Source organism: Eumetopias jubatus, unplaced genomic scaffold (assembly GCF_037043125.1).
Source record: "Eumetopias jubatus isolate StellerSeaLion01/CBP00866 unplaced genomic scaffold, mEumJub1_p1.0 scaffold_2, whole genome shotgun sequence".
NCBI lineage: Eukaryota > Metazoa > Chordata > Mammalia > Carnivora > Otariidae > Eumetopias > Eumetopias jubatus.
This window is the reverse complement of record NW_028274808.1, coordinates 77,694,473-77,711,061: the sequence shown is the minus strand read 5'-3', so window position 1 is coordinate 77,711,061 and position 16,589 is coordinate 77,694,473. Positions and strand designations below refer to the sequence as shown.

Here is a 16,589-nt window from a genome sequence, read left to right as displayed (position 1 = left end):
GAGTGCTTTTAAAACTTTGTGAAATAGTTAAATATAAGTCTTAACCAATTTATTGTGACTATTCCTTTTGACCTATTCATTGCTAAAGGAATTTTGCATGGAGCACCTCCTTTATTTTTCCCAAAAAGTATCATAACTAGAACAGTAGGAATTTTTATCTAAAGGAAAGATTCAATAAAATAAAATAAATGATGGCTATAAAAATATACTTCAAGCCAAGATAATACTGCTGCAAAGCACCGTAACTATCAAAATGTGGGCTTTTAACTACAACTATGTAAATCTAAAATGTATGTATGTATGTGTATACATATACATACACATGTGTGTATATATGTATATATAAAAGTAATAAAAGTAAATATCTACTTCATTATATCATAAAGGTTAAAAACTTTAGAAATTAAAGATTTCCAGGGGCCAAAAGGAGGAAGGAATGGGGAGACTGCTAATGGGTATGGGATTTCTTTTTGAGGCTGATGAGAATGTTCTGAAATAGGTAGTGGTGATGGTTGCACAACTTCGTGAATATATATATTCACAACTAAAAACCACTGAATTGTATACATTGAAACATTGAATTCTATGAGTTATATCTCAATAAAGCTTTTATTTAAAAAGATTAAAAACCTTAATATTTCATAGGAAAAGAAATATGCATTTCAAAATTAAAATATGAAGGTTGAAGATAACATACATTAGGCATCACTACTCCTTGTAGCTAGACCAAAACAAATAAAAAAGTACACAGATAAGAGTAAACTACTGGAATGCTATTCAAATTGTTAAAAAATCATAGTCATTTAGCTATTAACTCAGTGCCTACATTAATCCTAATCCTACTGAAGGATTTTCAAAAAGTAACTTTATTTCTACCAAATTGACAAAAAAAGAATTAGGAAATTATTTGAACAAATAGAAAATTTTAAATTTTGTAGTTGTGATAATCTGTGCTAATTCTTACAAATATCGGAAAATCAAATCAGATAACCTTCTTTTAATCAAATGCAGCCCACCAGGGAGAAAACCATGAGTAGGAAAATAATTAAAACACCTCCCCAGTGTTTTGCAGAAGGGAAGGAGAAGCTCAGAGAGAAGAAACTGGGATGGGGGAAAAGAAGTGAGTAAACATGCTTTACATACTAAAACTTAACTATTTTTTATTATATAATAAAATCCTTCAAATGAGTGTCCACAATCTTCTGACAGTACAATTTGGTAAAGAATTACAAAGTGAGGGGCGCCTGGGGTGACTCAGTTGGTTAAGTGTCTGCCTTAGGCTCAGGACATGATCCCAGGGTTCTGGGATCAAGCCTCACACATCAGGCTCCCCACTTGGTGTCAGGAAGCCTGCTTCTCCCTCTCCCTCTGCGCGCTGCTCCCCCTGCTTGTGCTCTCTCTCTCTCTCTCTCTCTCTCTCTCTGTTGTCAAGTAAATACGTAAAATCTTTAAAAAAAAAAAGAATTACAAAAAGATATCTAAATTTCCAAGTTAAAAGAAAAATATCTCCTTAGATTCTTTACCAAAATGTCTCAATAAAATTCTCCAGAGAAAAGTAATTAGAAAGTTCGTGTTAAAATAAAGTCAATTCATTCTATTGATCAAAATTCAGCTTATGTGGATTAAAAGCAATACCACCTCAAAAATTTGGCAGCAGAGTAGGAGGATACTAGGCTCATCTTGTCCCATGAGCACAACTTGATAACTATCAAATCATCCTAAATACGCCAGAAATTGGCCTGAGGACTTGACAGAACAAATTACACAACTAAAGGGAAAGAAGAAGCCATGTTGAAGAAGGTAGGAAGTGCAGAGCTGTGGTTTAAGGGAGAAACAGATCATGGCTACTGCAAAGGGGAGGGAGCCGTGGTCATGATGAAGGGTGACAGAGAGAGGAGCACACAGGGGAACACACAAGGAGAATGTTTCCCCAAAGCTATTAGCTCGGACCTAAGAGGGCCTGAACTTTATGAGTTCTTGCAAACAGCGGGGCTTAAAGCCTAGAATTTTAAGCTCAGCAGACTTGGCTGGGATAGAACCAGGAGGCCACTGTGCTGCTTCTGGAGGGAAGGCAGCCAAACAACCTGGGGGCAGATAACATGGAAACAGAGATCTGAGAAACATCTGTTGTACACAGGGGAGAGTTATTTCCTATTCTAAGAGCACTTCCCTGAGAGGCAGCATTCAAGAAGATGCTTCTCTGGGAACAAAAGAGCTGGTCAGTGCCATTTTCCTCCCCTGCTCCTCAGTATAAACACAGAGCCACCTGAGGGAAGCAGCTCAGCACAGACACTAGTTGCCTAACTTGCTTACACCAAGGGTCACCCCCCAGCACTCAGGCAGGACTGCCCTTCTCCATCAAGCTTGCCTCAATCCCAGAAAGTGGGCCCTTCCCACAGAAGACCAGTGCAGGCCCCTGCCCACACCATGTCTCCTGACCAGAGAGTTCTGCAGGGCCTCAGTTCTGGTGGAGTTGGTGTCAAGTCTCACTTCACAAGCAGACCAGAGCACACCTAGTTAAAACTTGCCACACTCAGGCCAGGGACCAAACACTGCCCATAGTAGGCCAGGGGAGCCTCTGCAGACAACTGGCCTGAAGGATAGAGCAGCCAAAAACCAACATCAGAGTGCACACAGCACACACTGGAAACACTCCCTGAAGCATCAGGCCCTAGACACTATATGACCTCTTCTTCATAAGGCCAATACTTTTAGGAGCAGGAGACATAACTGGCTTTTCTAACACAGAGAAGGCAGAGACTTAGATAAAATGTCAAGACAGAGGAATTTATCCCAAATGAAAGAACAAGATAAGGCCACAGCCAGGGATCTAAGTGAAACAGATATAAGTAACATGCCTGATGAAGAATTTCAAGAACAATCATAAGGATACTCACTGGGCTTGAGAAAAGAAGACATCAGTAAAACCCTTACCACAGAGATAAAAGAGTTAAAAAAGAACCAATCAGAGATTGGAAACAGGTTTGATGCAATGAACTGGCTGGAAGAAACAGAGAAATGAATTAGTGACCTAGAATACAAAATAGTGGAAAATACTGAAGCTGAACAAAAGAAGGAATTATTCAACATGAGAACAGATTTAGGGAACTCAGTGACATCTTCAAACAGTACATTCATATTATAGGAGTCCCAGCAGAAGTGAGAGAAAAGGGGGCAGAAAATTTATTTCCAGAAATAATGGCAGAGAACTTCCCTAATCTGGGAAAGGGAACAGACATCCAGCTCCAGGAGGCACAGAGAACGCCCATCAAAATCAACAAAAGCAGAGCAATACCAAGACATGTTGTAAATAAATTTGCAAAATATAGTGATAAAGACAAATATCTTAAAAGCAGCAAGACAAAAAAAAGTCCATAACTTACAAGGGAAAACCCATAAGGCTAGCAGGAGATTTTTCAACAGAAGCTTGGCAAGCCAAAGGGGAGTGGCATGGTATATTCAAAGTGCTGAATGGGAAAAATCTGCAGCCAACAATACTCTATCCAATAGCAAGGTCTCTCTGGGAGGTCTTCTATTCATTCAGAATAGAAGGAGAGATAAAGAGTTTCCCAGACAAACAAAAACTAAAGGTGTTCATGACCACTAAAGCAACCCTGTAAGAAATATTAAAGGGGACTCTGTGAGTACAAAGGAGAGACCAAAAGTGGCAAAGACAAGAAAGGATCAGAGAAAATCTCCAGAAACGATGGCAAGTAATAAAATGGCAATAAATACATATCTATCAATAATTACTCTGAAAATAAATGGACAAAATCCTCCAATCAAGACATGGGGTGTTAGAATGGATAAGAAAACAAGACCTATCTATATGCTGCCTACAAGAGACTCATTTTAGACCTAAAGACAACTGCAGATTGAAAGTGAGGGGGTGGAGAAACATTTATCACACAAATGGATGTCAAAAGACAGTTGGAGTAGCAATACTTATACTGGACAAATTAGACTTTTTGTTCTTGTATTGTTTTTATCCTGTTTGGTATAAAGGTAGGACTGGCCTCAAAGAATGATTTTGAATGTGTTCCCTCTATTCCATTATTTGTAAGATTTTGATTTTAAGATTATCATTAATTATTTTTTAAGTGTTTGGTAGAATTCACCAAAGAAACCATGTAGTCTTGGGCTTTTCTGTGCTGGGAGATTTTTCATTCCTAACTCAACTTTCATTCTTGTTATTGGTCTAAGATTTCCTATTTCTTGGGTTCAAGATTCATGATTCCATCATGATAACTTGTGTGTTTTTAGGAACTATCTGGATTTTTTTCCTAAGTCTTCTGATTTGTTAGTATATAATTGTTTATAGTAATCTGTTATCACACTATGTATTTCTGTGGTTATATGATGTATTGTTTTCTCTTCCATTTTTCATTTTGGTTTTTGAGTCTTCAGTTTTTTTTTTCTTAGCTAATGTAGTTAAAGCACTGCACTTCTGTTTATTTGGAAAAACTAGTCATTATTTTCAATGTTATGTTACTGTTTATTCTGGTCTCTTATTTATTTCTGATTTTTCTTTGTTATTTCCTTCCTCTACTAAATTTCAGCTAAGTTTCTTCTTTTTCTAGTTCCTTGTGGTGTAATGTTCTTTATTTGAACTTTTGTTCTTAATACAAGCATTAATGCATAAATTTCACTCTAACATCTACTTTGCAGCAACCCATAGGTTTTAGAATATTGTGTTTTCTTTTTCTTTTTTTTGGAGACATATTTTGATTTGACAGTTGATTTCTTTTTTTTTTATTTTTTTATTGTTATGTTAATCACCATACATCATTAGTTTTTGATGTAGTGTTCCATGATTCATTGTTTGTGCATAACACCCAGTGCTCCATGCAGAACGTGCCCTCTTTAATACCCATCACCAGGCTAACCCATCCCCCCAACCCCCTCCCCTCTAGAAACCTCAGTTTGTTTTTCAGAGTCCATCATCTCTCATGGTTCGTCTCCCCCTCCGACTTACTCCCCTTCATTCTTCCCCTCCTGCTATCTTCTTCTTCTTTTTTTTTTTCTTAACATATATTGCATTATTTGTTTCAGAAGTACTGATCTGTGATTCAACAGTCTTGCACAATTCACAGCACTCACCATAGCACATACTCTCCCCAATGTCTGTCACCCAGCCACCCCATCCCTCCCACCCCCGCCAGTTGATTTCTTATTTGGCCCATTAGTTGTGCAGTGGTGTGTTATTTAATACTTACATATTAAATATTTAATACTTACATTGTAGATTTTATAACTTTGTTTTATTGTTGATCTTTAGTTTTGTACCATTGTGGTTGGAAAATATACTTGGTATGATTTCAGTCTTCTTAAATGTGATATTTGTTATGTCTCTTTTCGTGTGATTTAACCAGGGGATTCTTCTTTGTGTACTTGAAGAAAATGTGTATTCTATTTTTCTTGGATGTAATGTTTTATATATATATATATATATATATATATATATATATATATATATATATATATATCTTTTAGAACCATATATCCTGAAGTGTGATTCAAGTAAAATATGTTCTTGTTGGAAAAAAATAATAACTTTAACTGAGGGTACTCATTTAAAATAAAGCATATCAGAGGGAACCTGGGGGAGGATGGGTGAAACAGGGATGGGGATTAAGAGTACATTTATAATGAGCACTGAGTAATGATGTGGGATTGTTGAATCACTATATTGTACACCTGAAACTAAGACAGTACTGTACATTAACTATATTGAAATTAAAATTTAAAAACTTAATAAAAAATAGAAACACAAAAGCAAAAAAAAAAACAAAATTAAGGTTATGTGAAGAATTATGTTATATTTGAAATTTTTTTTCATTTCTAAAAAACATGTTTCTATAAAACTAATGAATTTTGTTTATGAGAGGAAACTATAAGTATGTTAAAAAATATGACCAGCGAGTGTTTTCTTCTTTCTTATGTAGGATGTGTTCCCTTAGAGAAGGGGGGAGATGGGCGGCACGGAGGGGAATGAAGCCAAATGCCCAGAGGACTGACTCACAGTTTGCTCTCTGAAACACAAAACAGTTTATAATGCAACCAATTATTAAACTGAATTCTATTTGCTTGTAATCCCTTACTTCCAAGTGTCAAGGTTAGTCAAATTCTTTGTAACCAGGGTCACGAAGATAAAGTGACTGACAGTCTTCCCACAAGGCACTTGATAATAGGGACTTGCTCATCTCTTCAGTTTCATTTCTTACCACTTGCCCCTTCGAATTCTGCACTTTTGTCACAATAAACTTTCAATTCCTGAAATGCACCCTGCTCTCCCACCTTAGACAACCACAAGTGCTCTTTCCCCTCTAACCTGCTACCCTGAACCCTATCACCCATCGCCACATGGATGCATGTGCCCACTCTTGTCATTCCTTCACTTGTCACTTCATCCTCATTCTAGGGTATCACCAAATGGCATATGTCCCCTCAGGGAGAGCACTGAAAAATAGTTAATAACCGCTCACTGAGGAGAGGGTTGCCTTACTAACAACTAATGAATAAAAGTTATTTCACTTATACAAATTTCTGTCAATGTTTGTTTTTATCCTAGCTATTTTTAAGAGCACTATTGATAAACATGTTAATTTTTCCTTCTCAGAATTTTGATAAATACCAAGGTTAGAATGGCAAAAATTGACAAGAAAAGAAACAACAACTGTTGGCAAGGTTGTGGAGAAAGGGGAACCCTCTTACACTGTTGGTGGGAATGCAAGTTGGTACAGCCACTAAGGAAAAAAGTGTGAAGGTTCCTCAAAAAGTTAAAATTAGAGCTACCTTATGACTCAGCAATTGCACTAATGGGTATTTACCCCAAAGATACAGACGTAATGAAAAGAAGGGCCATATGCACCCCAATGTTCATAGCAGCAATGTCCACAATAGCCAAACTGTGGAAAGAGCCGAGATGCCCTTCAGCAGACGAATGGATAAAGAAGATGTGGTCCATATACACAATGGAATATTATTCAGTCATCAGAAAGGACACATACCCAACTTTTACATCAACATGGATGGGACTAGAGGAGATTATGCTAAGTGAAATAAGTCAAGCAGAGAAAGTCAATTATCATATGGTTTCACTTATCTGTGGAACATAAGAGATAGCACGGAGGACATTAGGAAAAGGAAGGGGAAAATGAAAGGGGGGGAATCAGAGGGGAGGTGAACCATGAGAGACCATGGACTCCGGGAATCAGACTGGGGGTTTAGAGGGGAGGGGGATTGGGGGAATGGGTTAGTCTGGTGATGGGTATTAAGAAGGGCACATATTGCATGGAGTACTGGGTGTTATACACGAACAATGAATCATGGAACGCTACATCAAAAACTAACGATGTACTGTACGGTGACTAACATAATAAAATAAAAAAGAAGGTTTTTAATGGGTTTACCCATGAGTGGTGTGCCTTTATAATAAAGGAGTGTGGCTCAGGAAAAAGAAAAAAAATACCACGGTTGTTTTCCACAACTACAGTCCTCCAGGTTCTAGGCTTCAAGATTGCCTCATACATTATTATAAAGTTAGCAAACCTTTTTTTTCTTTTTAAAGATTTTATTTATTTTAGAGAGAGAAAGAGAGAGCATGGGAGCAGGCGGGTTTGGCAGAGGAAGAAAATCTCAAGCAGATTCCCTGCCAAGCCAGAAACCAACCAGGGCTGATCCCAGGACCCATGAGATTATGACCTGAGCTGAAATCAAGAGTCGGACATTTAATGGACTGAGCCACCCAAGCTTCCCCAAGTTAGCAAACCTTTTAAAGAAGAATGATAAAATGAAATTGTGGCAAGAAAGTTGGAGATGGTGGTCTTTCCTATATTATTGCTATATAATATTACATTTTTATGTTACACAAAGGATTACATTTTCAGGTGTTCACTTACCTTGAATAAATATTATCTTTCAAGACAATTAAGACTATAAATATCTCAGTACTTCAGAGACCATAAAAAGTAACATTAGTAACCTTTTCTTCAGGATGCAGTTTCTTTAACTTCATTTAAAGATGTTTTAGGGAGCCATATGCCATTGCTTAAAGTACCTAGAAATTCTATTTTTTTTAAGATTTTATTTATTTAATTGACAGAGAGAGAGAGACAGAGAGAGAGGGAACACAAGCGGGGGGAGTGGGAGAGGGAGAAGCAGGCTTCCCGCCGAGCAGGGAGCCCGATGCGGGGCTCGATCCCAGGACCCTGGGATCATGACCTGCGCTGAAGGCAGTCGCTTAACCAACTGAGCCACCCAGGTGCCCCTGTACCTAGAAATTCTAATAACATATTTCTCTTACAATAAGACTGCAGTTGCAGAAATAAAGCATTAAAACTAAAGACATATAACATTATTAAATTATTATTTAATTAGAACTGAAAACATATAAGGATTCAAAATACTTTAAAAAGGAAACAGAACCGTCAGGCTCAAAAGGGTTGGTATTTTTTTAGTCACTTTCTTATTTGAGTAAATTAAAATTTTGAGAAGAGTATATATGCTGTAGAGAGTGTTTTGAAAGCAGAATGTGCAAAATGTTTCTCTCCTCCTACAAAACCAAAGACAGGATTTTCTATGCCCTCTCTCCTTCCTCTTTTACCAATGTAGGCTTCTACACTCAATTTCCTAGTAACTTTTTGGACTGATTGAACAAACTTCAGATCAAGATTATGTACTACTTCACACCCATTAGTATGGCTGCTATCAAGAAAGTGTATAATATAATAGGTGCTGATGAGGATGTGGAGACATTGGAATATTTATGCTTTGCCACCGAGAATGTAAAATGGTACAGCCATTGTGGAAAACAATATGGATGATTCCTTAAAATATTAAACACAGGAATACAATATGATCCAGCAATTCCACTTCTGGATACATACCAAAGAGAAGTGAAAGCAGGGATTCAAACAATACTTGTAAATCATATCTATAGTAGCATTATTCAAAATTTCCAAAAAGGTAGAAGCAATTCAAGTGTCCACCAACAAATGAATGGATAAACAAAATATGGTACAAGTATTCCCTGCTTTTTGAAAGTTCGCATTCTGCCGCTTCCCTTGTAGGAAAGATCTATAAGGGTGCCTGTTTTTGCTAACCCAAAGTAATCCAAAGAGGATTTTTGCTTTTATGAAAAAAGGTGAAAAGTGAAAATAGCATTCAGCATTTGTTTTGCAGCAAGCCATTAGAAAGGCAGAGTGACCACAGCAGTGAGAGTGGCCTTGCCAAGCTCCCCTGTAAACCATACTCAGCAAGCATCTCGGCATCAAGCCGCCATAGCTTTGAACTATGTCTTGTGAGCATCTGTGCTAATCTTGAAGTATGTTGTTCACCCATTAGCAAGATGTGTCCTAAGATATCAGAAAAGCCTAGGAGAAGTTATTTTTTTGGATCTGGGAATACTCATTTTTCCATATAAAATCAATGTTAATTTCTTCACTTTATGTAATTTCATCTTACTAAAAAAGTTTCATAAGAATGCTCTACCTTTAGATAGTGGGGAAACTTGTATATAAATACAATAGAATATTAGTCCTTTTAAAAAGGAAGGAAGCTATGACACCTGCTACCGCATGAATGAACCTTGAAGACATTATGCTAAGTGAGATAAGCCAGTCACAAAAGGACAAATCAAAATTATAAGAGACAGAAAGTAGAATGTTTTTTTGCCAGGAGATGAGCAGAGGGAAGAACAAGGAATTAGTGTTTGATGGGTAGAGAATTTCAGTTTGGAAAGATGAAAAATTTCTGGAGAACTTTTTTATTAAACATATTTTTAATTAAAAAAATAAAAAAGCCATTTAGACTTTCACTGGTGGAAAATGATAATGCAATAAGCTTCAGGAAAGAAATTTGAAGGTTTGACTCTTACTCCCTCTTACCCATTCACAGCCCCACCCCCCATACAGTTGGTTTGCAAGGATAAGATACAAGCCTCTAACTGGACTGATGCAAAAGGCCTATTCATGCTCACCCAGTCTCCCCTCCAGTCCACTCCAACCTGTTTAGACAAGTGCACATACCCAAAGCATTATCTTTTATGTCAAAGCCATAGTTAATAGCCTTATGTGTTCTTAATTTCCCACTCAGCAATTAATAAATACTCCAGTTTTACATTTGGAGCTCTCCACAATCAAGTCTTCTCTTGCTAGATATATTCCCCAAAGAAATACATTTAAATGTAGTTTGTCACACAGCTAGGAGCAGTCTTTACAGTGTTAGTGTAAAACAGAGTAGAGCTGAAAGGCGTAGAAGAAGCAGTTCATTTTTTTACCTTTACTGGGAAATAATAAAAACAGCCTTCTGTGGGTATTGCTTTTGTTAAAGACATGATATTATTTTCCTCAATGATATTCATATAATGTCCTTGCTTAAAACAGTGTTTAGCTTTAGTAAATGTACTCACAAATTTAGCAATATAACTTAAATCTGACGTGATTCAAAAGTTTTGGTTTATAGGAAAAATATAAAAACTCAACCTTTGTTTTTTAAAATTGTAGATAAGGAACGATTCAATAGATAGGAAAAAATAATTTCTCAATATATTTCAGTTGACTAATGGTGTTATAAACTGAATTATGTCACCTCAAAATGCATACGTTGAAGCCTTAACCCCCAATGTTACTATATTTGGAGATAGGGTCTTTAAAGAAGACATTGGGTTAAATACATTCATAAGGGGAGGACCCTCCTCCGATATGAGAGTGTTCTCATAAGAAGAGACAGACAACAGGGGCACATACAGGAAAGGCCATGTGAGGACACAGCAAGGAGGCAGCTGTCTGCAAGCCAACAAGAGAGAGGCCCCAGGAGAAATCAGCCCTGCTGGCTCCTTGATCTTAGACTTCCAACCTTCAGGACATTGAGAAATGCATCTCTGTTGTTTAAGCTACCGGTCTGTGGTATTTTGTTATGGCTGCCCAAGGACACTAGCACAAATGACAAGTCAAAAGGAAAAATAATTATGAAAAGAGAGAAAAAAATCAGAGAAAGGATGAGACAGGCACATTCACACCCAGAAGAGACACACAGAAGATGTAAGAAACCCAGATATATAATATATATACGAGTGTCCTCTACTATTTATACTTGCCGAGATGAATAGTGAAGCTTGGATTCCATTTTCAAGCCCCAGAGTCCCATGTTTCAGTTTAGAGAGCCCTCATTCAGAAAAACATCAATGTGTGGGCTTGAAATCGTCCTTGGATTTTTTTAGTCCTCTAATTGTCACACACTCCTAACGTATGTCTTCATGTTCCACTGGCCTCCATTCTATTTACTTGACAGTCCAGGTACCATTACAGAAACAGTTACTATCACATTTCGGGCAAACCATTGTGATGATCGCTTTGGCTATCAGTACTCTTCAAATAAAAATTAACACACATATTTAGGAGTTACAGTGGTCTGCGCAATGCAAGATTTACACAAGACATGATAACTGAACAAAAAGCACTGTTTCAGGAAAAAGATGAATTTCAATGGAGAATCATTTTAGGACTGAAATAGGTCCATAGGAAAATCTCACATATCAAAATTAACCCAGTAACGTGCCAGAAAAAAAGAATGGTAATTCCACTCTATGTCCAGTCTCACAAATACTCACAGGACAGTAATCCCGAAGCACTGATGATGACCCATACAAACTAGGCCAGCTGGGTTGAGGAGTCAAATGGGAAGACTTTGTTGGCACGATTCCTCTCCAATCGGAGAATGTTTTGTCTGTTAGAAATATCAATGTAGGTTAAAACAATATTTATTCAAGAAAAGTACACACCGATCATACTTCTTAGTGTTACAAAGAGGAAAGTGAATCATCTTTATGGCCCCATTATTCTGTATTAAAATCGCATCTTGTCATCTAATCAGGGAGATGGAGAAGCCATCGTACTGCACAGAGAGGCCTCAGTTAACTGGCTCTCTCATACAGCAAAGCTCTCGTGTTTTTATTGCAAACAGCGTGCCCATCAGAAAACTAAGAGGTTCATTCTTTTGACTCTCTTCTAAGAACACTGACTTCTTTTTTTTTTTTAAAGATTTTATTTATTTATTTGAGAGAGAGAGAGAATGAGAGATAGAAAGCACGAGAGGGAAGAGGGTCAGAGGGAGAAGCAGACTCCCTGCTGAGCAGGGAGCCCGATGCGGGACTTGATCCCGGGACTCCAGGATCATGACCTGAGCCGAAGGCAGTCGCTTAACCAACTGAGCCACCCAGGCGCCCTGACTTCTTTTTTTAAAGGAGGTTTAAAGCAAAATCGTATTTGTGAGTAGCACTTACAAAAATCAAAGGAAAGCTCCTCTCTCTGTTACATCAGTACTTTAAGAGAAAAATCAGAATTATGATGAAGGCACACGTTTTGAAATTGCAAAGTAAGTGAAATTATTAAGAGTGCTTAAGTAAATAGGTTGAAAGAGCAAAAGGTCAGCCAACATATACCCACACATTTCTTCAGTCTCATGACAGTTGTTAACATGGGATTTCCGCAAAGAAATTTTTTTAAAAGATGACGAGATTTAAGATTTATTTATTTCTCAGAAACATTAATCATTTAAAAGACGGAAAAATTCAGTTCAATCCTACTGTCCAAAATGAATCAAACTATTTTCACATTTCCAATTTTCTTTCTAATACTTATTTATATATTATTTCCTGAAACTTTCGATTTAATAGAGTCATCTATGGACTGGCTAATTTAAGATAAATTCAGAGAAAACTCAGAAGTAATAAATTTTCTCATTTCATTGCTTCAATTTACTTACAGGGTCATAAGTTAAGTGTCTTATAGGGATGCAGAGTAGGAACATAAAAGAATAAAAAATGTAATGTTATCTCAGAGACATCCCAATCAATAACATGCATACATCCTACCCCATTCTAATTTTATATGTATATAATTTCTCCCATTTCAGTCAAAAAGAATCTTTGTCCTCTATCAAAAAGGCAAAGTCTCTAGAAGAAGCAACATAATAAATCATATATTTCAATCACAACTCAATATGAATAAATAAAATTCTTTAGTGGAAGCAAATGCCAATAACGGAAAAATTATGAAGAAAGTGAACATATTAGTATCTGGAAAGAGGCTAGCAAAGGAAAGGCCATACACATTATACTTTAACAGGGGACTTTTATAACCCCAGGGGGATATAAAAGGAGAGCACAGGGTTATTAGAGATGTATAAGCCCTCACATTTCTTATGAAGCTTTCTTGAGTAATTTGAAACACTCCTCAACTCACCCTACTTCCCTTAATGAACTTCTACAATAAGTGTTCTCACATTTTAGATAATTGGGCATCTCACATTTTAGATAATTGGGCATTTCTTTCCAATCTCTTTTTAAATTTATAAACCCTTCCAGGACAAAGACAGTATCTTGGTTGGAATTGCTCCATGCTTCTGGTTCTTCAGCAATGCAGTTAAGGTAGCTATGTAAACACTGGTGAACAAGAATTAGCCTCCGGAGGTGAGATCTCACAAGCAAAGGGAGTCTTCCTGATCACTGAACTGCCCGACCCAAAATGAAACTAAATGCTATACAAATTATTTTTCCAAGACAGTCTAGAGCACTTCAAATATTTTATCTTGTTTACCCACAAAACATACTCATGCAGTTGAGAAGGCCATGCATTATTTTCTCCGGTATATAGGTATCACACCAAAAAACATACTATAACTTTTCCACTTCAAGAAGCAGTAAACCTTCCACTAAAATCCTCAAGGTAATCATTCACATGTTGATGTATGCTAATGACTCCTCTAGAAGCCAGGCACAGAAGGTGACATGCTACAAACTCCAGTTTACTCCACAAAGTCAGTCAAAAGTTATAAACTGATAGTCTGAAGACCAAAGTCATACATCAGACTAAATGTTCACAAACCCTCACGGAGCCAATAATCTTCACAGATAGTGACACAGAGGAACAGAGATTCTGAATGCTGGGACGAGGGTGAGCAAGAGTAGGCTGTATATTGACAGGTGGAAAAATAAGAAATCTTTTAGGTAATCCCAGTTTAACAGCCAGCAGGATGGAAAAAAATATTCTGATATTAAACAAACCTGGGGGAAATGTAATATCAAAATTTGTAAAGAAACCAAAAAGTTTCCATCAGATTAACAAGGAGTCAGTAACTGAATGGGAGCTGACTTGGAACCTAAAAATTTTGTTAAATTAACTACCCATACTGATGTCTTCCTGCATTTGCTTTTCCTCAATACTTATTTAGACTCTTTTTGAATAATATTATATATTTAGTTCAAGTTATTTTGTTGTCTCCTGTATATCTTATTTTCCTTTCTAAACTTAAACGTCTTTGACTTGCTTAGTACTTCCTGTAAAACTGAATATAATGTTGTGCCCCAAGCATAAATTCAATATATGTTCCTGGACTTCTTTGGCATTGACTGAAAGGCCAATCAGCAAAACTGTTAAGAGTGAAAGGCCCCATACAATGCAACTGATATAAATATCTGAAGGAATGAAAAAAAAACTTTAAAATGGGTTTTTAAAATTCTATTTTTTCCAGCACCAAATATTTTCCACCAGATTATCTTCCCTCACTTTCTAGCATCATCTTGATGTTTATAATGGTAATAGTTCTTAAATACATTTCAGTTGGGGGTGGTTTTCTATTTTATTTCCCATTTTTATTTAAATTTATATAGTTACCAATGAGCCAATTCTTTGCACAGGTGAGAGATAGTTCTAAAATTTAATAAGCATAGTTATTTTAGAAACTAAAATTACTCAAATGACTCACAGAAAACTGATAAGATCCTATACTACAGGGATATTGCCAAGAGAAGGAAGAAAGAAGGAGGAAAGAAGGAAGGAAAAATCCCTACCTAGCTAAAACATTCACCACTTCTGTAATCTTTGTAGTGACAAACATTGCCTTCAGCTGGCAAATGGATAGATTTGTCCAAGTCACCCGAATATCAGCAAAAGACCCAAAGACAGTAAAAGTTCAAACTTTTCAAATACACTGTTTCAGTCAACCATGAAAGAAGAAATAAGACATAGTCTATAATAATAATATGTAATGTAATAATAGAAATCGTTCATAAGAAATAGTCTACACAGCTGCCTCCTACGGAGCTAAATCCAAATGAAAGTGCGAAGTATCTTTAAGAGGACACGACAGAGCCCAAGACACTAGTGGGTTCAAGTGGTCCTGTGTCCCTAGAGCCTTTTTTATGCCAAGCTTGTTCTGTTTCCCTTTTATCAATTCCCTTGTATCAATTAATTCTTTGAGTTAATTGCACATGCAGTTTTAATCTGTGGGTAATTACAAACAATTAATAGTTAGGAGACAGAATTAGCAGTTCTTAGTTTGATTATCTATATAATTAAAAGGGGTGGTAAACTAGAGTTGACAAATAGCATCTTAATCACTTGAATAATCAAACCCCAGAAGCTTGCTTGGGCAGCTGAATTCCATCTGTTATATTAGTTCAAATTTTAGAATCAATAACTGAAATGTCCATTTAAATCAATCATATTGTTAATTTCTAGGCAAAAATGAATATGTATTCTCAAATTGCTTAAACTATTTACCTTCTTTCATTTATTTAAAGGAGCTGTTTCCAAAGGATTCAATAAAAATAAAGATTCAACAGACTGACTCACGTATATCTCTTGAATACCAGTTAATATTCATGGCTCCCAAATCTTATATTATAAAACATCTAGGAAATATGGATAAACTCTTTTGGTACCAGATTCTAATTAACGCTTTTATTTAAGCGTGTGCTGAAAGACAGCAAGGAAGACATACCTATAATCCTTTTTTGGCTTCTGATGAGATCAGTTGTTTATAGATACAGAGCAAATACTAAGAAGCAGGATAAGCTTGAAGTGAGTTAGAAAAATACATGAGAACTTCATTTTTATTAGGATATAATACAGAAGAGTGGTATCACTGTGGCATATGTTTCTGAATTGCCAAGTATTTGAACAAGTTTGGCAAACACTTTCATGCTAAAAGTGGATTTTAAAAATGTTTAAAAAGAGGGGCACCTGGGTGGCTCAGTCGTTAAGTGTCTGCCTTCGGCTCAGGTCATGATCCCGGAGTCCTGGGATCGAGCCCCACATCGGGCTCCCTGCTCAGCGGGAAGCCTGCTTCTCCCTCTCCCACTCCCCCTGCTTGTGTTCCCTCTCTCGCTGTGTCTCTCTCTGTCAAATAAACACATAAAATCTTTAAAATATATATATATGTATATATATATATATGTATATATATGTAGGGGTGCCTGAGTGGCTCATTCGTTAAGCGTCTGCCTTTGGCTCAGGTCATGGTCACAGGGTCCTGGGATCGAGCCCCGCATTGGGCTCCCTGCTCAGCGGAAGCCTGCTTCTCCCTCTCCCACTCCCCCTGCTTGTGTTCCCCTGCTCTCTGTGTCTCTCTCTGTCAAATAAATACATAAAATCTTTTTTAAAAATGTTTAAAAATCATCATTTCTGGTTCAATAGGTCTTTGTGACTTTTGGCTGTGTGGCAGCCCCTTTTACAGTCCCACTAAAATATTGTAACAATAAAGGAAAAGATGAAGATCTCAAGGTCACAAAAAATTAAGTCTAACCC

At 36.8% G+C, this 16,589-nt stretch overlaps 1 protein-coding gene across 1 annotated transcript in view; it reads right to left on the bottom strand.

The window, feature by feature from the left end:
* Positions 1-16,589, bottom strand: part of IQCM (IQ motif containing M) — a 367,401-nt gene that overhangs the window by 239,103 nt on the left and 111,709 nt on the right. The window contains exon 6 of the mRNA XM_088021330.1: positions 11,612-11,727. Coding sequence (XP_087877456.1) covers positions 11,612-11,727 — 116 coding nt within the window. The remainder of the gene's footprint in view (positions 1-11,611; positions 11,728-16,589) is intronic.